The sequence below is a fragment of the Pseudorca crassidens genome, chromosome 14, assembly GCF_039906515.1.
Source record: "Pseudorca crassidens isolate mPseCra1 chromosome 14, mPseCra1.hap1, whole genome shotgun sequence".
Taxonomy (NCBI): Eukaryota; Metazoa; Chordata; class Mammalia; order Artiodactyla; family Delphinidae; genus Pseudorca; species Pseudorca crassidens.
In genome coordinates this window covers 29,858,276-29,882,506 of record NC_090309.1, presented here as the reverse complement: position 1 = coordinate 29,882,506, position 24,231 = coordinate 29,858,276, and the positions used below count along the sequence as shown (strand labels likewise).

Below are 24,231 nucleotides of genomic sequence, written 5' to 3'. Positions count from 1 at the left end.
TTGGAACAAAGGTAGTAAATAATTCATTTGCAGGAATATTGTAAGGGCAATCAAATTATCCTAAACGAAATGAAAAGAAAAAGTAGATAATCTTAACATAATCAGAAATGCATTGTTATATTTTTAAAATATATTGTAATACATTCAGGGAAGTATTTCAGGGTAGAAAATTCATTTTTTTGGCTTTGTGTGTGTATATGTTTGTCACAAAAATAATTTTTCAAGATGGTAGTTTTTCCCTAAGAAGAGCCTGGACCTCATCTACAACCAGGGAGCTAAAAAGCAACAAGCCTGCAATTCCTAATTCAAAGTAGGAGGAGTCCCCAGAGGCAAGTATGCACTGTGTCTGATTTCCAATAATGTGTGTTATTTGTTTGGAGAAGTTCAAGCACTTACTAAACCATATTAAAACTGTGGCTGTAAACCACCATGAAAGTACTGCAGAACAGTGGCATGTGCCAGATTCCTGTTAATTTAACTGTGAACTCCTCACCCCATAGTATGTGCACTAGATGTGCTAGAGTATCTTGGCACCAAATGGCAGGCTCAAATTTACCATCTTGTCAAAGAAGTAAAAATGTAGTTTATAATGACCTAACTGCAATATTCCTAAGCAGCGGTAATTTCTTCCTTGGGAACTTGGATAAATACATTTTCACTGCTTTCCCAACCTCATTCTTATGAAATGGAATTGTAAAGCAAAATAAATTTGTAATAAAGAGCTGTAATCAGAAAAGATGTCATGTGATGGCGAACAGTCATTTGAGTTGGAGGTCACTGTTCCATACATGATGTCCCTTTTAGACATATCCAATCTCTTCATGATATTCACTGGATACTTACTCAGTGTTCGATATATTAAAAAGTCTAAGACATTTTCTTTCAAAGAACTTGTAATCTGAGTTGATGATAATGGGAATATATAGAAAAAGTAATAATTAAAGATAATATATCTTAAATTTCAAATAGAGAATGGACATAATAAGATCTATAGATGTTTACAAGAAAGTCAAACCCTTGGGATTTTTCTCCCTCTGGAGAGGAAGGGGACCAGTCCTGAAAGACTTCATGGGGAAAATAGGCTTTGAATTGTATTTCAAAGGAAGGAAATATTTTAAAGTGAGATGAGAAGTCCTTCCAAGGAGAAAGAAACGTATAAACAAAAATCCACAGCCAGGAATAAGCATAGTATGTTTAGGAACAATGAATAGATACACTTGGCTGAAGTCAAATGGTTTATGTAAAGGAATTATGGGAAATATACATAGTATGGACAAGAGTTACACTAGAAGGCATACGAATCACTAAAAATTGATGAAAACAGGGCATGACAGACATCAGTGTTTCTGGAGTACACATCTGGAAATACATTGGCATAAAGAGAAACTCTGCCTTATGCTCTTCCTTTAACAACCACATACCCTCAGTTGTTCTCAGTTATGATTTATTATCCCTGATCTAATCTTGATCATGGTTCTCAGTCCTCTTGCCTAGAACTTTACTAGGATACCTCAACTCTACAGCAACCCTACATATTCCAAACATCTTCTTTAGTCTGAAATTTTAGGAAAAAGCAACGCGTTTACTCTAGTAAAGGATCATGGGCTTCAGCATGAGAGGCCTCTCTGTTCTACCATGTATTACTTGTATGATCTTGGGCAATGATTTACTGTCTATACCTAAATTTAATCTGTAAAAAGGGGTAAATTTGCAGATTGAAATGAGCTAAATGAAGAAGACCAGAACATAAATAAACTTTAAAATGTGGATTTTTTTTTCTTTCACTGTTGTATGAGCAATGGCAAATATGAACTGGAAGAGGAGCTATGAAATCTCAAGATTTTTTAAAAATATTTTTGAAAATACCAATAACAAAAAATTATAATATACACACAATTTGAAAAAGATTAGGAAGCCCTACTACAAACACAAATATTTACATTTAACATAGTTCCTTCTGAACTTTAACATGTTTTTAGAGTTTTACATACCTGTAATCATTTTGCTTACAAAATTTTCATTCTGCTTCTTTCATTTAACATTATATTATAAATATTTTGCAATGTTATTTGATATTCATAAAATTCATTTTAATAAATGCATAATAGTTCATTGAGCAACAGTATTATAGTTTATATAACCATTTACCTATTATACAATTAAAGTTGTTTTTAATTATTTGCTATTATAAGCTATATAGAAATAATTGTTTTGTCCTCAGAAAATATCCAGTTTCCCATTACCCCAGCACCAATGAGAAAAATCAGAGCAGCCTCCTTTCCATTTTATAAAGGTATCCAAGATATTAAGATGGTCAGATACAGCAGTAGCCAAGATGTTCTCACTGGTATCTCTGACTCTTAAACAGCATATCAGATATGGAGCATTAAAGTTGTAGGATTTTATAGTCCTTTAAGCTCTAGATTCTCCTTATTTTCTACTTTATCTCATCACCAAATAAAGAATTAGAAGGATTAGTATTTGGACTAAAACTTTCTTACTCTTTTATTTAATAATTATAAGAGCAGGAGATAACCCAGCGACCAATATCATTAAAGGGGCAAAGGACTACTGGCTGAATACTACCGGAAACAACGGCTATGGCTATTGCTAATAGTAGTTTTATGGGGGGAAAGTGCTAAGTAATAGCTCATACAAAGATACCTCTGTAGAAATATGAAACTCCTAAGGAATGTAAGTGATTAACTGAACTCACAACTCCAATACCACACTAATAATGAGCTAATTTTATTTCAAAGTACTCTATGCAGCTCAAATAGCCAAAATCTTAACCGCACAGAAAAAGGGAACAATTTCTCAATAGACAGAGAAATCATCAGTAAATCTTAAATTTTGCTCCAAGAGAGGAAAAAAATACATGTCTACACATATATATATACACGTACATATATGATATACATACATTCTCATTTATTCCTTGCAACAAATTCATACGCACAAACACACACACACACAGAAAACATGCTTAATATAGTACCTGGTACATGATATGTACTCAAAAGATAGTAGCTATTATCAAATATTGAGAGACAGTTTTATATGGTGGAGAAAGCATGACTCAGAGTAAAAAAACCTAAGATTTACCTCTACTAATGATTCATTTTCTGACCTTCCGCAACACCACTTTAGGTCTCAGTTTCCATATCTGTCCACAAGGAAAAATAATAACTATTCATACATCATAGAGGTTGTTTAAAAAACCAAATGAGACAATGAGAATATGCAAAAGAAGTTTGAATATAATAAAGTAATACACAAATGCAAGGCATTATAAAAATAATTAAAATTCTGTCACTTGAAAAACAATTACCTTCTTTATTTGGGTAAGCAAGAGAGAATATGGAAGGAAAAAGACCAATTTAGAATTTTAACCCAAACAAACCTTTGGTCCTTATCTCAGAATAATAGTTTATGACTTTTATTTTTAATAATTAAATGATTGCTTTTAATAATGTATATGATCCCAAAATGGTTTTTGATCCCCAGGTAGGAATTTACTTATTTTATAATTCAAAACAAGAACTCTACAAAAACTTACTGTGTACCATTTCATGGGAGATGCTGAACTGTACACAGAGATAGAGATGAATAAGACAAAGTCTCCATCTATCCAGAGTTCAGCCCTACATCTGGCAATCAATCTAGTAGGTAAGATGGTAAAATGGAAAAGTTTTAAATTCAAATAAATCAGTTTAAATCCTGACCCTGACACCTATATGCTGTATCTCTTACAAAGTACATTACTTCCCTGAGTTCATGTTCTCATTACTAAAATGTAAAACTTATCTGATTGAGGCATTTTGAGTCCTCATTAACTGGATGACATATAACACATGTAAAGCATCTGGCACACATACATCTTAATTACCACCCTCCCATTTCTTGAAGTAAGCACACAAATGAAGGACACAACCCACCCAAGACCGAATTAGGCTAGTGCCGTAAAAGAAGTGCCACAGAAAAGGAAGATGTCACATCTGGTTAAGTGAACTGGAGAAGACTTCATGGAAGGTGTGGGATTTCAAATGAGTCTTGAAGGATGGGTAAGATTTCAACAGATACAGGTAAGGGGCAGAAGCAGTAAAAGTAGACAAAAGCACAAAAAAACACCAAGGGTAGAAAACAGTAGAGTGTGCTTGACAAACAGCAATACTTCAGTCTTGGGCTAATAGAAAACTGAGACAAAGACAAAAAGGTAGTGTGGGGGTCGTATTATGGAAAGTCTTGATGGTTACAGAGCAGATTTTGTACTTAATGGAAGTCACTGACAGTTTCTAAATAGCAGAATCATTTGGTTAGTCTTGAGATGGCAGCAGTTCACAGAATTAAATGGTGTGCCACCAGAAATGCCTGTTTTTAAAGGGTTTTAGACAGGAAAAATTTCAGGAACTTGTATGTAGAAAATAACTTTCCCTTAAAGATAAGCCATCAAGTAACTGCCCAGGAAGGATGACCAAGGACAGGTATCACTGTATTTTCAGACAAAGAAACTAAGGCAAAACAAGGTGGGTTAACAGAGATTTTGCCCCAGGTCATATAAATTAACATTAACAGCAGACAAAGAAAACTAACTCAAGATTCCCTCCTCTGGGTCTGTTACTTGAGACAGTATTTCCTCTCTCTCAAGCATTTCTGAAAGATAATTATCAGAATAACAAGGATAAGCTCTCAAAAGTATGTTCTTATGCTGAGCATGCAAAATGAGTAGCTATGCATGCAACTGTAAATTATACAATTGGAGCCTGATAAAATGCTTGTGTGCTTACCTCATCTGTTAATTCAAAGGATACAGCAACATTTTAGAAGTCTAACTGTGGAAACCTTATTATTACAATGATTTGTGGGTGCCTCATGAAAAGAGCTAAGCTACCCTGGTCACCAAAACTTCAAGGGGAAAATAGTTACAAATTTCAATAATTTTCCCCTAATCATTCACGGTCTAATAAAGTGTAATCTAGGATATCATCTCTCTCTCTCTCTCTCTCTCTCTCTCTCTCTCTCTCTCTCACACACACACACACACACACACACACACATTAACATACCCCTTTAGCTTTGTCGCTATTGTGGTGACAAAACATCCCTGAGAAGTAAGAAAAACCGGGGATTTCAAAATGTAAGAGAACGAGACAGTCTTTGCTGTTTTCTTTACAGTTCTTTCCATATCCCTATTTCCTATCATTCAATCCTCTTTGACAGAGAGTCACTATTGCTAGGGAATTTTTTAAATGAAAAGAAGTATTTATATTTATTAAAAGACAAATGACTCTGGTTCTTTCTCAGAAATAGCTAGCTCCTTCCTCTCTCATCTTTCGCTAATAATGTACAAGAGTGAATTTTAGACACAGCTCTGTTTTGCTAATACATTTTACTAAAATGAGGTTCCATGAAGAATTTATCTAGCATGCTGGGGAACATGAACATATATGCTGAGTCATCTAATTTGCTCCCTGAGGAAAACCAGAACAAGGGACAGTTTTAGAAATCATACTAATTTGATTCTAATGAATACAATAGTTGGTGAATATGACTACTTTTTGAACGTGTGGTTTCAGAAAGACATCTCTATATTAGACAAGACAAAAACATGGCAATTATGAAAGCCATATTGAGGATTCAGGGATGTGAATTACCTCTGACTTCAATTCTGAATGGTAAGTGGTAAGGTGATTATGAATGGTAGGATCAACTCAATCTACACTGAGAGGTTACTGTATAGTATTTAGGTAGCAATGGTAGCTTAGAATAAAAAAAAAAAAAAAGGAAAAAACCCTCAACTAATTACTTACAATATAACCCTGTACCAAAGATCACATCACTATAGGTGGAAAAAGCATGTATTTGGAGTTAGACAAACATGAGTTTAACTCAGAGGACTACTTCTAAATTGCCTGGATGTTAAAGTAAGTATGGTATTGACATATGATAGCTCCTGTATATATAGGAACCACTGTATTATATGACATGTATGAACAGTAACACTTAGTATGAGGGTTGTTTTCATATTTTAAGAATAGAGAAATAAAAAAAAACAAGAAATTTGAATATTAAGAATACCTATACAGGATGATTTTGACTTGCAGTATTGCATTTTTACCCTATGATACTCTAAAAATCTTACTCACTCAAATAACTGTACAATGCCGGGGGAGACATAATGACCAAAATACTACTGCCCATTTTCCTTTCAAAATATGAAACACATCTAAAAAAATCTTTCATCAATAAAAGTGGTTTTTTTTAATATAAATTAATTATCAAAGACAAAATAATCTTGAGATAGAGAATAGTGATTCTAAACATCACCTTCTCCCAAGCCAGGATTATAAATATTTCATGACAGGAAAAAATACTTTTAACACAGATAAACAAAAGGGAAAAATTACAGACTAAAGATGAGTACAGTAAATCAGGGAGTATTTAATTCTAGATTTTTACTATATATAATATAGATGAATAATGCTCCTATATGTATATTAATAAAAATGAGATCATATTGTTACAGTTCGGGGTTTTTTTTTTTTTTTTTATTGTGGCCACGCCAAGTGGCTTGCAGGATCTTAGTTCCCTGACCAGGGATTGAAACTGGGCCCTGGCAGTGAAAGTGCTGAGTCCTAACAACTGGACAGCCAGGGAATTCCCTTTTTTATTTTCTTAGGTCCCAGGCTTCTCTATTTAAGAACAAGGTGATGGGAACTTCCCTGGTGGTCCACTGGTTGAGAATCCATCTTGCAGTGCAGGGGACGGTTTGATCCTTGGTCAGGGGACTAAGATCCCACCTGCCGCCGGGCAACTAAGCCCGAGTGCCACAACTACAGAGCCCATGCACTCTGGAGCCCGAGTGCCACAACTAAGACCCAATACAGCCAATAAATAAATAAATAAATATTAAAAAAAAAAAGAACAAGGTGATGAGTGATGTGGGGATTAAAATCAAGAGCATCATTGAACTTCACTTTGCCTCCAACCAGTTTGAAAAGCAATCTGCTTTTCAAATTAAGAGATGAATAATATATTTTTAAATGAATAAATATCATCTAAATTAATTTAGTGAATGACTGACATCACATTATGTGAATATATAATACTTTATTTAGCTAATAAATCTGTTACTGGACTTTTAATTTATTCCCAACTCTTTACTATACAAAAGATAACACTATGATGAACATATTTATATCTGAATTTTATAATATACCTATGATTACTTCAGTTAGATTGCTATACATGTGATTGCAGGATAAAAGGTAAACAAATTTTAAAAGATGAGAGATATTGAAAAACTAACCACTAAGAAGACTATACCCATTTACACACCTACCAGAAATGTATCAGGAGAGCTATTCCCTGAAATATTAATCATAAATATTGAACGTTATCATTTTCTTATTTACTTTTGGCAAGTTTATAGGCAAAAATACACCACAAATTTATATATATCTTATTACTAGAATTACATGCTTTGTTCATGTTATCACTAGTCTTATTTTTCTTGTCTTCTGACTGCCTTAATACAACTTTTGTAAACTTTTTCATCAAGTTGTATCTTCTTATTAAATTTGAAAGAATGTGTGATTTTGTTATATATTATAGATATTAACCTTTGGGAATAGTTATTGTAATTGTTTTTACTGATAATCTTACATTCTATTTTCTTAATTAATACCATTTAGGTGCATTAAACCTAACTGGTTAAAAATCATTTTTTATAGTCAAATTATTAACCTTTTCCTTAATGATTTCAGTCTTTGGTGTCATCCTTATGATGGTGAGTCACTTTCAGATTATAGAAATATTTGCTAATATTTTTATTGGTTTCCCCATAATTTCTTTCTTTTAAAAATATGAACACAAATTTGATCTAGAATTCATTTTGATATATGAGACAGAGTTAATATGCTTTTTACCCAAATGAGCAGATAGCATTGGTAACAGCAATTGCTAAATGCCATGTTTATCATATACTAAATTCTTACTTATACTTTGAAATATTTATAGATTTTGTATTTAACTATTCCTTTAATCTACCAGTCTATTCCAGTGTAAGAAGAATATTAAGTTATTTTGGTTCATAATAACCTTTCTATATTTGAAAAGACCACACTCATTAATTTTCTTTTTCATATTTTTTTGGCAAATATTTTCCAATTTTGTCTCTGAATGAACTGTAGAATTATTTTGTTAAGATAACCCACCACCATCAAATCCACTTCATATTCATTGCAGTTAGATTAATTTCAGAGAAACTCTGTACAATATGAAATATTCTCATCCTAGAACACATATATTTGTACATAATATGCATATATTTGTACATAATGAAGTATCTTTTAAATTACTCTGTGACACGTTTTTCACATTTGTGTTATACATTACTTGTTAAGTCTACTCACAGAGATCTTACATCTTATGCCTCAAGAGCAAATACGGCACTTTTAAGGCAATACTTATATGAGGGTTTGCTAACATAAGAGAAGCTGATTTGTTTTTTAAGTGTACCATGTAACCAAAAGTATTATTGGTCCTAATTATTTTTCAGTTGATTTTCTTGAGTTTTCCAACCACACAATAATAACCTATGAATAATGATAAGATACATGGCTCATTGTACTATTGGTAATTTATTCTTTTTTTTACCATAGTTATTTGATAAAACTTCTAAAGCAGTGGTGAGAACAATCTTCACCATTCTTCTGAAGTTGATGCAAATAAATGTTTTTAGTTTCCACTGCTAAGTCTATGGTGGCTGCTGAATTTCACATAGATGCTCTTTAACATGTTATTGAAATATTATATTGCTTGTATTTTAGTAACTTTTTTAAAAAATCAGAAATGCAGGCTGGATGTTATACAATGTCTTTTTAGAATATATAAAAGTGTTCATATACTTTATCTCCTTCACCTAGTACTGTGATATTATTAGATTGTTAAATATCAAACCATCCTTGCATTTCTAAACTAAATCCTACATCCTAATGCTAAATTACTTTCTTAAAATATTTTGGAATTGACTTGCTAAATTTGTTTTCATCCATAATTGTGAGATTGGTTTGTAAGTTTTGTCTTTTGTGCTACTTTCTCTGGCTTTGGTATCAAGATGAAGCTTGAGGAAATGACCTAGTTTTCTACAGGCCAATACTCCCACCCAAAACTAGAAAAGGTAGTAAAAGAAAAATAGAGAAAACATATATTTAAAGACACCAGAAGGCTGGGAAGCAATGAAAACTAAAGGGAATAAAATTGCAAAGAAGGCAGACCTGTTAAAGGTGAGCTAAGGATCTGAAGCTGTCCCTGGAGGCATTTGGCAAACCTAGGAACAGAAACAGACTAAGAATCTGGGTTAGGTCCAGGCAGAGAGTAGCTACCAGGGTGAAAAAAAAAAAAAAAATCACTGAATTTTTGTTGCTTCCATGGGGCTGAAGTGCCAGAATTAGAGATCTCAGAGCCAGCTTTCTCCTCAAGACATTTTCTGAATTCTAAAGCTACACAGCTGAGGAAAATAAAGGTCTAAGCCAAAATCTTTCAAAAGCAAAGTAAGATTTCCTGCAGTCTCACAGAGTTTGAGAAAAAAAGACTCACTAGTGGGAGGATTCATGAGAATCTCAGGTGGAAGCTTGAAAGCTCTTCAGGGAGTAATGAATTGATATTGACAGTCTCTAACCACATTTTTTCCTGTGGGCAATTGCTGACATGGGTAAGACTTCTATTCAAGATATTTGCCAAATTCTAAAATTGAAAAAAGCAGAAGGCTGAAGAGATAAGTTTATCTGAAAAGGAGAAATTTCCGTAGTCCTCTCAGTACTGAAGAGACAATAATGTGCCAGGCTCATATTAAAAACTCAGAAAACCCACATCCCAGCAACAAAGGTAAACCAGAAGAGACATTCAAGATGGCAGAAGAGTAAGAAGGAGATCACCTTCCTCCCCACAAATACATCAGAAATACATCTATATGTGGAACAACTCCTACGGAACACCTACTGAATGCTTGCAGAAGAACTCAGACAGCCCAAAAGGCAAGAAACTCCCCACGTACCTGGGTAGGGCAAGAGAAAAAAGAATAGGGACGGGACCTGCACCACTGGGAGGGAGCTGTGAAGGAGGAGAAGTTTCCATACACTAGGAAGCCCCTTCACTGGCAGAGACTGGGGTGGCGGAGGGGGGAAGCTTCTGAGCCATGGAGGAGAGCTCAGCAACAGCAGTGCAGAGAGAAAAGCGGAGAGATTCCCACAAGGAGGATCCATGCTGACCAGCACTCACCAGCCCAAGAGGCTTGTCTACTCAGCTACCAGGGTGGGTGGGTGCTGGGAGCTGAGTCTCGGGCTTTGGAGGTCAGATCCCATGGAGAGGACTGGGGTTGGCTGTGTGAACACAGCCTGAAGGGGGATAGTCTGCCATAGCTAGCCGGGAGTGTGTCGGGGAAAAGGTCTGGAACTGCCGAACAGGCTAGAGACTTTTCCTTGCCACGTTATTTCGCGGTGCGTGAGCAGAGGGGATTAAGAGCACTGCCTAAACGAGCTCCAGAGACAGGCGTGAGCCGCACCTATCACCGTGGACACCAGAGACGGGCATGAGATGCTAAGGCTGCTGCTGAAGCCAGCAAGAAGCCTGTGTGCGAGCACAGGTCACTCTCCACACCTCCCCTCCTGGGAGCCTGTGCAGCCCACCACTGCCAGGGTCCCGTGATCCAGGGACAAATTTCCCGGTAGAAAGCAAGGCGCACCTCAGGTTGGTGCAACGTCATGCCGGCCTCTGCCGCCACAGTCGTGCCCCACATTCTGTACCCCTCCCTCCCCATGGCCTGAGTGAGACAGAGCCCCCTAATCACCTGCTACTTTAAACCCGTCCTATCTGAGTGAAGAACAGATGCCCGCAGGCGACCTACACACAAAGGCGGGGCCGAATCCAAAGCTGAACCCCAGAGCAGTGCGGACAAAGAACAGAAAGGGAAATTTCTCCATGCAGCCTCAGGAGCAGCAAATTAAATCTCCACAATCAACTTGATGTACCCTGCATCTGTGGAATACCTGAAAACACAACGAATCATCCAAAATTGAGGTGGTGGACATTGGGAGCAACGATATATATATAAATTTTTTTCCTTTTTCTCTTTTTGTGAGTGTGTATGGGTATGCATCTGTGTGTGATTTTGTCTCTATAGCTTTGCTCCTACCATTTGTCATAGGGTTCTGTCTGTCCGTATTTTTTTTTTTCTCAAGTAAAGTTTTTAGCACTTGTTATCATTGGTGGATTTGTTTTTTGGTTTGGTTGCTCTCTTCATTCATTCTTTCTTTTTATTATTTGTAATAATTATTTTCCATTTTTTATTTTAATGACTTGATTTTATTTAATATTTTTTTCTTTCTATTTTTCTCCCTTTTCTTTTGAACAATGTGGCTGACAGGGTCTTGGTGCTCCGACCGGGCATCAGGCCTGTGCCTCTGAGATGGGAGAGCCGAGTTCAGGACATTGGTCCACCAGAGACCTCCCAGCTCCACGTAATATCAAACGGTGAAAATCTCCCAGACATCCCAGTCTCAACGCCAAGACCCAGATCCACTCAATCACCAGCAAGCTACAGTGCTGCACACCCCATGCCAAGAAACTAGCAAGACATAACACAACCCCACCCATTACCACAGAGGCTGCCTAAAATCATAATAAGGTCACAGACACCCAAAAACCACCACCAGACGTGGACTTGCCCACCAGAAAGACAAGATCCAGCCTCATTCACCAGAACACAGGCACTAGTCCCCTCCACCAGGAAGCCTACACAACCCACTGAACCAACCTTAGCCACTGGGGGCAGAAACCAAAACCAAGAGAACTACGAACCTGCAGCCTGCGAAAAGGAGATCCCAAACACAGTAAGTTAAGCAAAATAGGAAGACAGAGAAACACACAGAGGATGAAGGAGCAAGGTAAAAACCCACCAGACCTAACAAATGAAGAGGAAATAGGCAGTCTACCTGAAAAAGAATTCAGAATAATGATAGTAAAGATGATCCAAAATCTTGGAAATAGAATACAGAAAATACAAGAAACGTTTAACAAGGACCTAGAAGAACTAGAGCACAAACAATGATGAACAACACAATAAATGAAATTAAAAATTCTCTACAAGGAATCAATAGCAGAATAACTGACGCAGAAGAACGGATAAGTGAACTGGAAGATGAAATAGTGTAAATAACTACTGCAGAGCAGAATAAAGAAAAAAGAATGAAAAGAATTGAGGACACTCTCAGAGACATCTGGGACACATTAAACGAAACAACATTTGGATTATAGGGGTCCCAGAAGATGAGGAGAAAAAGAAAGGGACTGAGAAAATATTTGAAGAGATTATATTTGAAAATTTCCCTAATATGGGAAAGGAAATAGTTAATCAAGTCCAGGAAGCACAGAGAGTCCCATACAGGATAAATCCAAGGAGAAACATTCGAAGACACATATTAAATAAACTATGAAAAATTAAATACAAAGAAAAAATATTAAAAGCAGCAAGGGAAAAGCAACAAATAACACACAATGGAATCCCCATAAGGTTAACAGCTAATCTTTCAGCAGAAACTCTGCAAGCCAGAAGGGACTGGCAGGACATATTTAAGGTGATAAAACAGAAAAACCTACAACCAAAATTACTCTACCCGGCAAGGATCTCATTCAGATCTGATGGAGAAATTAAAACCTTTACAGACAAGCAAAAGCTAAGAGAATTAAGCACCACCAAACCAGCTTTACAACAAAAGCTAAAGGAACTTTTCTAGGCAGGAACAAAAGAGAAGGAAAAGACCTACCATAACAAACTCAAAACAATTAAGAAAATGGTAATAGGAACATACATATCGATAATTACCTTAAACTCAAATGGATTAAATGTGCCAACCAAAAGACACAGACTGGCTGAATGGATACAAAAACAAGAAGCGCATATATGCTGTCTACAAGAGAGCCACCTCAGACCTAGGGACACATACAGGCTGAAAGTGAGGGGATGGAAAAAGATATTCTATGCAAATGGAAATCAAAAGAAAGTTGGAGTAGCAATTCTCCTATCAGACAAAATAGACTTTAAAACAATGACTATTACAAGAGACAAAGGAAACTACATAATGATCAAGGGATCAATCGACGAAGAAGATATAACAATTGTAAATATTTATGCACCCAACATAGGAGCACCTCAATACATAAGGGAAATGCTAACAACCATAAAAGGGGAAACTGACAGTAACACAATGATACTAGGGGAATTTAACACCTCACTTTCACCAATGGACAGATCATACAAAATGAAAATAAATAAGGAAACACAAGCTTTAAATGATTCATTAGACAAGATGGACTTCTTTGATATTTATAGGACATTCCATCCAAAAACAACAGAATATACTTCCTTCTAAAGTGCTCATGGAACATTCTCCAGGATAGATCATATCTTGGGTCACAAACCAAGCCTTGGTAAATTTAAGAAAAATGAATTCGTATCAAGTATCTTTTCTGACCACAACACTATGAGACTGGATATCAATTACAGGAAAAAATCTGGAAAAGACACAAACACATGGAGGCTAAACAATACACTATTTAATAACCAAGAGATCACTGAAGAAATAAAAGAGGAAATCAAAAAATACCTAGAAACAAATGACAATGAAAATACGATGACCCAAAACCTATGGGATGCGGCAAAAGCAGTTCTAAGAGGGAAGTTTATAGCAATACAATCCTACCTTAAGAAACAAGAAACATCTCAAATAAACAACCTAACCTTACTCCTAAAGCAATTAGAGAAAGAACAAAAAACCCCCAACGTTAGCAGAAGGAACAAAATCATAAAGATCAGATCAAAAATAAATGAAAAAGAAATGAAGGAAACAATAGCAAAGATCAATAAAACTAAAAGCTGGTTCTTTGAGAAGATAAACAAAATTGATAAACCATAGCCAGCCTCATCAAGAACAAAAGGGAGAAGACTCGAATCAACAGAATTACAAGTGAAAAAGAAGTAACAACTGACACTGAATACAAAGGATCATGAGAGATTACTATAAGCAGCTATATGCCAAAAAAATGGACAACCTGGAAGAAATGAACAAATTCTTAGAAAAGCACAACCTTTGGAGACTGAACCAGGAAGAAATAGAAAATATAAACAGACCAATCACAAGCACTGAAATTGAAACTGTGATTAAAAATCTTCTAACAAACAAAAGCCCAGGACCAGATGGCTTCACAGGTGAATTCTATCAAACATTTAGAGAAGAGATAACACCTATCCTTCTCAAATTCTTCCAAAATATAGCAGAGGGAGGAACACTCCCAAACTTATCCTATGAGGACACCATCACCGTGATACCAAAACCAGACAAAGATATCACAAGGAAAGAAAACTACAGGCCAATATCACTGATGAACATAGCTGCAAAAATCTTCAACAAAATACTAGCAAACAAAATCCTACAGCACATGAAAAGGATCATACACCATGGTCAAGTGGGATTTATCCCAGGAATGCAAGGATTCTTCAATATATGCAAATCAATCAACGTGATACACCATATTAACGAAGTGAAGAATAAAAACCATATGATCATCTCAATAGACGCAGAAAAAGGTTTCAACAAACTTCAACACCAATTTATGATAAAAACACTCCAGAAAGTAGGCATAGAGGGAACTTACCTCAACATAATAAAGGCCATATATGACAAACCCACAGCCAAATCATCCTCAATGGTGAAAAACTGAAACCATTTCCACTAAGATCAGGAAAAAGACAAGGTTGCCCACTCTCACCCCTATTATTCAACATTGTTTTGGAAGTTTTAGCCACAGCAATCAGAGAAGAAGAAGAAATAAAAGGAATCCAAATCGGAAAAGAAGAAGTAAAGCTGTCACTGTTTGCAGATGATGTGATACTATACACAGAGAATCCTAAAGATCCTACCAGAAAACTACTACAGTTAATCAATGAATTTGGTAAAGTAGTAGGATACAAAATAAATGCACAGAAATCTCTTGCATTCCAAATACTAATTATGAAAAATCTGAAAGTGAAATTAAGGAAACACTCCCGTTTACCACTGCAACAAAAAGAATAAAATACCGAGGAATACACCTACCTGAGGAGACAAAACACCTGTACTCAGCAAACTATAAAACACTGATGAAAGAAATTAAATATGATACAAACAGATGGAGAGATATACCATGTTCTTGGATTGGAAGAATCAACATTGTGAAAATGACTCTACTACCCAAAGCAATCTACAGATTCAGTGCAATTCCTATCAAACTACCACTGGCATTTTTCACAGAACTAGAACAAAAAATTTCACAATTTGTATGGAAACAAAAAGACCCTGAATAGCCAAAGCAATCTTGAGAAAGAAAAACGGAGCTGGAGGAATCAGGCTCCCTGACTTCAGACTATACTACAAAGCTACAGTAATCAAGACAGTATGGTACAAGCAAAAAAACAGAAATATAGATCAATGGAACAGGATAGAAAGCCCAGAGATAACCCCACACACATATGGTCACCTTATATTTGATACAGGAGGCAAGAAGATACAACAGAGAAAATACAGCCTCTTCAATAAGTAAGTGGTGCTGGGAAAACTGGACAGCTACATGTAAAAAAATGAAGTTAGAAAACTCCCTAACACCATACACAAAAAGAAACTCAAAATGGATTAAAGACCTAAATATAAGGCCAGAAACTATCAAACTCTTAGAGGAAAACATAGGCAGAACATCTATGACATAAATCACAGCAAGATCCTTTTTGACCCACCTCCTAGAGAAATGGAAATAAAAAGAAACAAACGGGACCTAATGAAACTCAAAAGCTTTTTCACAGAAAAGGAAACCATAAATAAGACGAAAAGATAACCCTCAGAATGGGAGAAAATATTTGCAAATGGAGCAACTGACAAAGGATTAATCTCCAAAATTTACAAGCAGCTCATGCAGCTCAATATCAAAAAAACAACCCAATCCAAAAATGGGCAGAAGACCTAAATAGACATTTCTCCAAAGAAGATATACATATTCCCAACAAACACATGAAAGAATGCTCAACACCATTAATCATAAGAGAAATGCAAATCAAAACTACAATGAGGTATCACCTCACACCAGTCAGAATAGCCATCATCAAAAAGTCTACAAACAATAAATGCTGGAGAGGGTGTGGAGAAAAGGGAACCCTCTTGCACTGTTGGTGGGAATGTAAATTGATACAGCCACTATGGAGAACAGTATGGAGGCTCCTTAAAAAACTAAAAATAAAACTACCATATGACCCAGCAATCCAACTACTGGGCATATCCCTGGGAAAACCATAATTCAAAAAGAGTCATGAACCACAATGTTCATTGCAGCTCTATTTACAATAGCCAGGACATGGAAGCAACCTAAGTGTCCATCGACAGATGAATAGATAAAAAAGATATGGCACATATATACAATGGAATATAATTCAGCCATAAAAGGAAATGAAATTGAGTTATTTGTAGTGAGGTGGATGGACCTAGAGTCCGTCATACAGAGTGAAGTAAGTCAGAAAGAGAAAAACAAATACCATATGGTAACACATATATATAGAATCTAAAAAAAAAAAAAAAAAGGTCATGAAGAACCTAGGGGCAAGACAGGAATAAACACGCAGACCTACTAGACAATGGACTTGAAGACATGAGGAAGGGGAAGGGGAAGCTGGGACAAAGTGAGAGAGTGGCATGGATATATATACACTACCAAATGTAAAGCTGATATCTAGTGGGAAGCAGCTGCATAGCACAGGGAGATCAGCTTGGTGCTTTGTGACCCCCTAGAGGGGTGGCATAGGGAGGGTGGGAGGGAGGGAGATGCAAGAGGGAAGAGATATGGGGATATATGTATATGTATAGCTGATTCACTTTGTTATACAGCAGAAACTAACACACCATTGTAAAGCAATTATACTCCAATAAAGATGTTAAAAAATTAAATTAAATTAAATTTTAAAAAGGTAAACCAAAGGTACATTACAACTGCAACCCAAGCTCAACCCTGATCAATCCATGATTGGATTAAGATGATAAGGCCCAAACCACAACCCACCCACTCATTCTAGCTACTTAGTAAGGGAAAGGATGAATTGATTCTGGTGGCTGTTGATATCATTTGGAACCTCTACATATTTTAAAGACAATGTCTAATATATACCAAAAAATGGTAGGAAGAGATAGGACCATATGACTGAAAACAACAGCAAAAAAACCGAAAAACCAAAACCTCAGAAACAAATCGAACCAATATGTAGGTGAACTACACATAGGCATTAATAAATGTCTTTAAAAGAACTGTAGAGGAGGATCAGGATAGTGGATTAAGAGGACATGGAGCTCACATTTCCCCATGAACTCATCAAAATACATCTACATGTTGAACAATTCTCACTGAAAACTAACTGGAAACTGGCAGAAGGAATCCGGTACAAACAAGGCTGTAAGAAAGATACACAGGTAGTCAGGCAGAATGGGAAGAACGTGACCGGGTTGGGCCCTGTGTTCCTGGGAGGTGACTCAGAGTAACAGGAAGAATACATGGGTGGACACCTGCCCTGGGGAGTGAGTGGTGAGAGCCACAGATTGGATGCCCAAGTCTGGGGTCCTGTGCAGGAGAGACAAGACTCCTTGGCTGGTTGGAGGACCACTGGGACTAACAGGGGGGTAGTGGGAAGCCTGAACACTGCTCATGAAGAGCACATGAGTGCTGGGTTGCCCTCAAGGCAGGGTGGAAAGAGTTCTGCTCTAGTGGCTGCCAGGTTTCCCACAACCGCCTCAGTGCGTGCCTCAGCCTGAGCCGAGCCAATGCACCAGTGCTGCTCACTCCATGTCGCAGCAGGGCATTAAATCTGGGGTGGTCATGACCAGGGAGAAAACTCGATCTTGGGATGCAGAGACAACCTGGTCTTTGGGCGGAGCCTGGGTGGGATTGGGGTCATTGTTAATGCTTACTCAAGCAGAACATCACAAGCAGCCCAAATCTCTGATGGCAGCACTCGAACATAGCTCAACTCCTGATACTGAAAGTCCACATAGACAACAACAGCTCTATAGTGTGGTTCCACAACAGGGCAGGGGCAGCAGGGACGGGGGCAGTAACCAGCTGTGAGGGAAACAATTGTGGGAACCTATACAGGCAGTGTATCAGAGACAGCTTGAACCTCTGTCTGCAATCAACACAGGCCAAGAGACCCTATGGACCCAACTTACTTCAGCACTTCCCGCCACTTGGGCAAGGCTCTCAGTGTGGAAAAAGGGGGAAGCACAAAGGAAACAGAGCTGGCCCAGGCCAGACCCTCAGGGCTTCTGCTCCAGGAATTTGGGATCAGACCCCACCCCTCATAGGGTGGTCATGGCCATTGAGCAGAGGGGAAGTCCCACTTCACACCTGGTGCCAGCTCTAGCTCCTCCATCTCTAGCCCCACTCCCTACCAAGCTGATAGCTACCAGCACATCCTGAGGAAAGATGTGACTTGTTTCCACACCAAATCCAGCTCTCCCACCAAAGGCACTGGGCACACATAGGGATGCTGCCACATAAGAACACCCCTTCAAGACCACAATAGGTAACTGTTTCACCAAACTCATAGAAACAGAGAAAGTTAAGCAAAATGCAATGGCAGAAGAACTGTTCTCAATTGAAAGAGCAAGAAAAAACAGCTGAAAAAAAAATGAAACATAAATAAACGATTTACCTGAAGAAGAATTCAAACCATTGGTTATAAAAAATGTTAACTGAATTAGGGGAAAGAATCTATCTATACACTAATAACTTTAATAAGAAACTAGAAAGTATTTTAAAAGACCCAATCAGAAATGAAGAATTCAACAGCTGAAATTAAAAGCACACTAGGAGGAATGAATAGCAAACTAAGCGATACAGAAGAATGCATAATGATCTGGTAGAATAATGTAAATCACCCAATCAGAACAGCAAAAGAAAAGAGCAAATTGTAAAAAATGAAAACATCTAGGAGTTCTCTGGTATATACTACTAAAGAAAATCAACAAAACCACAAGGGAAGAAACAAAGAGAAGAAAAAATGAACAGAGAAGAACTACATGAACAAGCAGAAAATAAGTGACAAAATGGCAATAAGTACATACCTATTAATAATTACTTTAAATATCAATGGACAAATGCTCCCTCAAAGGACACAGGGTGGCTGATTAAATGAAAAAACAAGACCCTTCTATATGTCGCCTAAGAAACTCACATACACAAAGAAGGTGAGGAAATGAAAAAAGATATTTTACGCAAATGGGAACAATAAGAAAGCCGGGGTAACAATACTCGCTTCAGACAAAATAGACTTTCAAACAAAGCTATCACAAAAAACAAAGAAGGGCATTATATGATGATAAAGGGATCAATACAAGACAAGGATATTACACTCAGTGTAATATTAGGGGCACCTAAATATATAAAGCAAATATTCACAGACATAGAGGGAGAAATTGATGACAATACCATAACAATAGGGAACTTTCATACCTCACTTACATCAATGAACATATGATCCAGACAGAAAATCAATCATATAACAGTGGTCTTAAATGACACACTTGAACAGTTAAACTTAAAAGATATCTACAGGACATTTCATCCAAAAACAGAATACACATTCCTTTCAAGTGCACATGGAACATTCTCCAGGACAGATCACACACTGGGCCACAAAATAAGGCTGAACAAATTTAAGGAGATAGATATTAATATCAAGCATTTTCCCCCACTACAATGGTATAAAATTAGAACTCAATTACAGGAAGAAAAATGGGGAAAAGCATGAACATGTGGAGACTAAACAACATGCTACTAAAAAACCACCTGGTCAATGAAGAAATCAAAGAGGAAATCAGAAAATACGTTGAGACAAAGGAAAAAGGAAACACAACACTCCAAAATCTATGAGGTGCAGCAAAAGCAGTTCTAAGGGGGAAGTTTATAGCAATACAGGCCGTCCTCAAGAAATATGTAAAACCTCAAATGAAGTACCTAACCAACCACTTAAAGAAATTAGAAAAAGACAAAGGCCAAAGTCATCAGAAGGAAGGAAATAATAAAGATTAGAGAGGAAATAAATAAAATAAAGATCAAGAAACAACAGAAAAGAGGGAAAGAGGGAGGGGCAAGACAGGAGAAAGGGATTAAGAGATACAAAACTACTATGTATAAAATAGATAAGCAACAAGGATATATCATATAGCACATGGAATTACAGCCATTATTTCATAATAACTTTTACTGGAGTAAAATCTGTAAAAATACTGAATCACTATGCTGTACACCTGAAACTAATATAATATTGTAACTTTTTTTTTTGGCTGCACCGTGAGGCATTCGGGATTTTAGTTCCCTGACGAGGGATCAAACCCATGTCCCTTGAATTGGGAGCACAGAGTCGTAACCACTGGACTGCCAGGGAAGTCCCTAATATAATATTGTAAATCAACTATACTTCAATTTTTAAAAGTCTGTGATAAATATGCTCAAGAAAATAGAGAAAAGATAGACAAATTGGAAAAAGGATGGAGAATTTCACCAGAAATTTGAGGATATAAAAAAATTTAAATGGACATTCTAGAATTAAAAAATACATATCTAAAATTCTAACTCCTAATTTTCTATTCTACTTCTACCAAGGCATTCATTATATGTTTGTACTAATTACCTTGAAGTTAGGAGGGATATAAGTAGCATAATATTAGGAACCATTTCCAGAATAAACAAAATGCAAATGTCAATGAGAAAATGAGAAAGAGGTCTTTAAATCTTGTTAAGGGATGATAATTATAGTGTGAGCTTTTATATCCACAGCTTTCTGGCTAGTTAAAGCAGAAACAAACATATTTTACCAATCTAGATTTTAAGAAACCTTTTTTCTATATGATGGACAAAGTAAAAGCAATGGTCACTTACAGGAAGGTGTGTGAAGACAGCAAAGGTGCTACGGAGAAAGGCAATGAGGTCTACTAGGTAATCACTAGCTTTGTTGCCCAAATCTCCTGTCATCCAGTCATAGTCAGCCAGCTGTAGAAACTGGTCAATCTTCTGGTTTAAGTTGGTATAAATCTCTTCTTCAGCTGCATGTCTGGCATCCTGTGAAATACGAAATTTGAATAGTCATTCAAAATTCCAGTATAAGCAAAGCAGAAATCTCTGCTTGGAGACATCTCAAACTAAGTAACATAATTGAGAATATCAAGTAATATCACAGTCTCCATTAATTTTTCTTGTTTTCAAAAGCTCAGTAGAGTCCTTTCTATTTTGTATCTGCAAGACAAATTATTATATTGATTCACCAAATAGAGAAACTGCCTTCACTGCCCTCAGCTATCTGCATCCTGTACCTTCTTACCTATGTTTAAAACTACACTCATTCTCAGGATCCTGTTCTCTTTCTTCTCTTCTGGAATTCCAAGAACCTCCCTTCCTGCAATATCAACCTCTCTTATAGTTGCTAGTCTCTTCACTTTGCTTATTTTAAGTATCCTGAAGTTTCTAATTTAATGCTGTATGTTCCCACTAGTTACTATCCTACCTTTCTAGATTCTTTATAATCAAGTTTCTTCAAAGATTGGCACACATTTCCTAAAATATGCTCTAATTAACAACAGTCCTGAAAAATGCTTAAATGACAGCAAAAAAGTTCCTAGATCAATTAAGTCTGAGAACCCCAGTTTAAAAGAGTCTTGATTTACACTGGCATATAAAAGGCTCTAAGAAGTGTTATGGGACTAAAGCTCCAAGAAAAACATTTTTAGGAGAAAACAGTCTACGCTGCAATCTAACAATCCATCAACATGGACTGGTCCAGGGTAATCCATGACCGCCAGGCTACCATATCCAATATCCATTTTTCAGTCTCATCTTACCCTGTTCTCTGTTGGCTTTCAGGACACAGTTTTACTTTTACTTTTCTGGCCTCTAATCCTCTCACTTCCGCTGGATGATTTCATCACCTCCTATGGCTTCCACTATATCTGTCCAAACCCTTTCTTCTTAAAGACCCATATTTCTGATTGTTTCCTGCATTATGGCTCACAGAAACTTTGAATATTGTAAGTCCAGGACAAGAATAATCATAATTCCCACTCTTCACCTGTTTATTTCAGGCCAAGGCAGAGATTTAAGCAACATATTAGATTCCATTCATTCCTTCATAGGCACGGTGTCCTATAAATTCTACCCCCAAAACTTTACTCGAACTCACACCCGCCTCTCCATTTTCACCTTTTTAATGGCTGCATAATTTTACAGGTATTTACATACTATAATATAGGCATTGACTATGTTTACTTATGTGAACACAGTTCTAAGAGCATTTCTCTGCTTACATATTTACTTACTTGTATGATAATTTAATATTGTCCTTGAATTCCCATTTTACTAAGTTTTCTTTTAATTAATAAACATTATTTTCTAGAAATCTGGGCTTAAAGAAAAATTGAGCAGAAAGTACAGAGCATTTCCAGATACTGCCCGCCATCCCCTTCCCACTGTTTCCCCTATTTAAAAAAACTTGCATTAGTGTGGAACATTTGTTACAATAGATGAACTGATATTGATATTTTATTATTAACTAAAGTTCACAGTTTGCATCAAGGTTTACTATTTGTGTTGTACAGTTCCATGGGTACTTATAAATGGATAATGTCATGTATTCACTATTACAGAATCGTACAGAATAGTTTTCTTGTCATAAAAATCCACTCTACTCTATCCATCCCTCCCTTGCTCATCCCCCAAATCCTGGAAACAAACCATCTTTTTACTTTCTCCAGAACTTTGCCTTTCTACAATGTCTTATACTGGGAACCATGTATGTAGCTGATTGGCTTATTTTACTTAGCAATGTGCAGTTAATTTTCCTCCATGTCTTTCTATGGCTTGATATTCATTCCTTTTCATCACTGAATAATATTCCATTGTCAGGATGTATCATAGTTTGTTTATCCATTTACCTATTGAAGGACATCTTGATAGCTTCTAAGTGTAGTCAATTTTGAATAATGCTACTGTAATGATTTATGTGTAAGTTTTTGTGTAGCTTAACATTTCAATTCACTTGGATAGTTACCAAGACGCATGACTGGTGAATTGCATGGGAAGACTATTTCTGTTTAGCCTTATAAGAAACTGACAAACTGTCTTCCAAAATAACATTACCATTTTGTATTAGCACCAGCAATGAATGAGAGCTGCTATTGCTCCAGCATTTGTTGTCAGTGTTTTCAGTTTTAGTCTTTTTAAGAGTTGTACAATGGTATCACTGTTGTTTTAACTTATAACTCCCTCTCCATCCTTTGGTGTGGTATCTATTCAGATCTTTTGCCCATTTTTAAAGTGAGCCCACATTAAACCCACTTTTTCATTTTCTTATTGTTGACTTTTACCCATTCTTTGTACATTTTGGATATGTCCTTTATTAGATATGCATTTTACAAACATTTTCTCCTTCTTTTCATTCTTTTAACAGTGTCTTTTCTACAGCAGAAGTTTTTCATTTTAATGAAGTCCATCTTATCAGTATTTTCTTTGATGGACTGTGTTCTGGTTGCTGTACCTTAAGTCATAGTGAAACCCAAGGTTACCAACATTTTCCCTTATGTTATCTTCTAAGAGTTTTATAGTGCTGTGTTTCACACGTAAGTCTGTGATCCCCTTTGAGTTAATTTTTAACTCAATTAACTCAATTTTTTTTGAGTTTAACTCAAACTCAAATTTTTAACTCAATTTTAAAGTGTAACATCTGTGTCTAGGTTCATTTTTTTTTCTTTTTTGCAGGTGGATGTCGAGTTGTTTCAACATTTATTGAAAACACTTTCATTTCTCCATTAAACTGAGTTTACTGCATGTCAACAATCAGTTGACTATATTTGCGAGAGTCTATTTCTGGGCTCCTATGTTGTTCCCTTGACCTAATTATCGTTTTTTTTTTTTTTTTTCCCAATACCACACTGTCTTGATTACTGTAGCTTTATAATAAGTCTTGAAGTCAGGTAGTGTCAGTTCTCCAACATTGTTCTTCTCCGTCAATATTGTGTTGACTATTCTGGGTGTTTTGCCTCTCCACATAAACTTCAGAAACAATATGTCAATATCCACAAAATGAGTTGCTGGAATTTGGACTGGGACTGAATC

General features: G+C 36.4%; 1 protein-coding gene across 5 annotated transcripts in view; it reads right to left on the bottom strand.

Annotated features, from left to right (window-relative positions):
- The window catches only part of EXOC6B (exocyst complex component 6B), a 712,186-nt gene that overhangs the window by 256,236 nt on the left and 431,719 nt on the right, over nucleotides 1-24,231 (bottom strand). For all 5 annotated transcript variants that reach the window (XM_067704728.1, XM_067704730.1, XM_067704732.1 and 2 more), the window contains one exon: nucleotides 21,007-21,186. In XM_067704728.1, coding sequence (XP_067560829.1) covers nucleotides 21,007-21,186 — 180 coding nt within the window. The remainder of the gene's footprint in view (nucleotides 1-21,006; nucleotides 21,187-24,231) is intronic.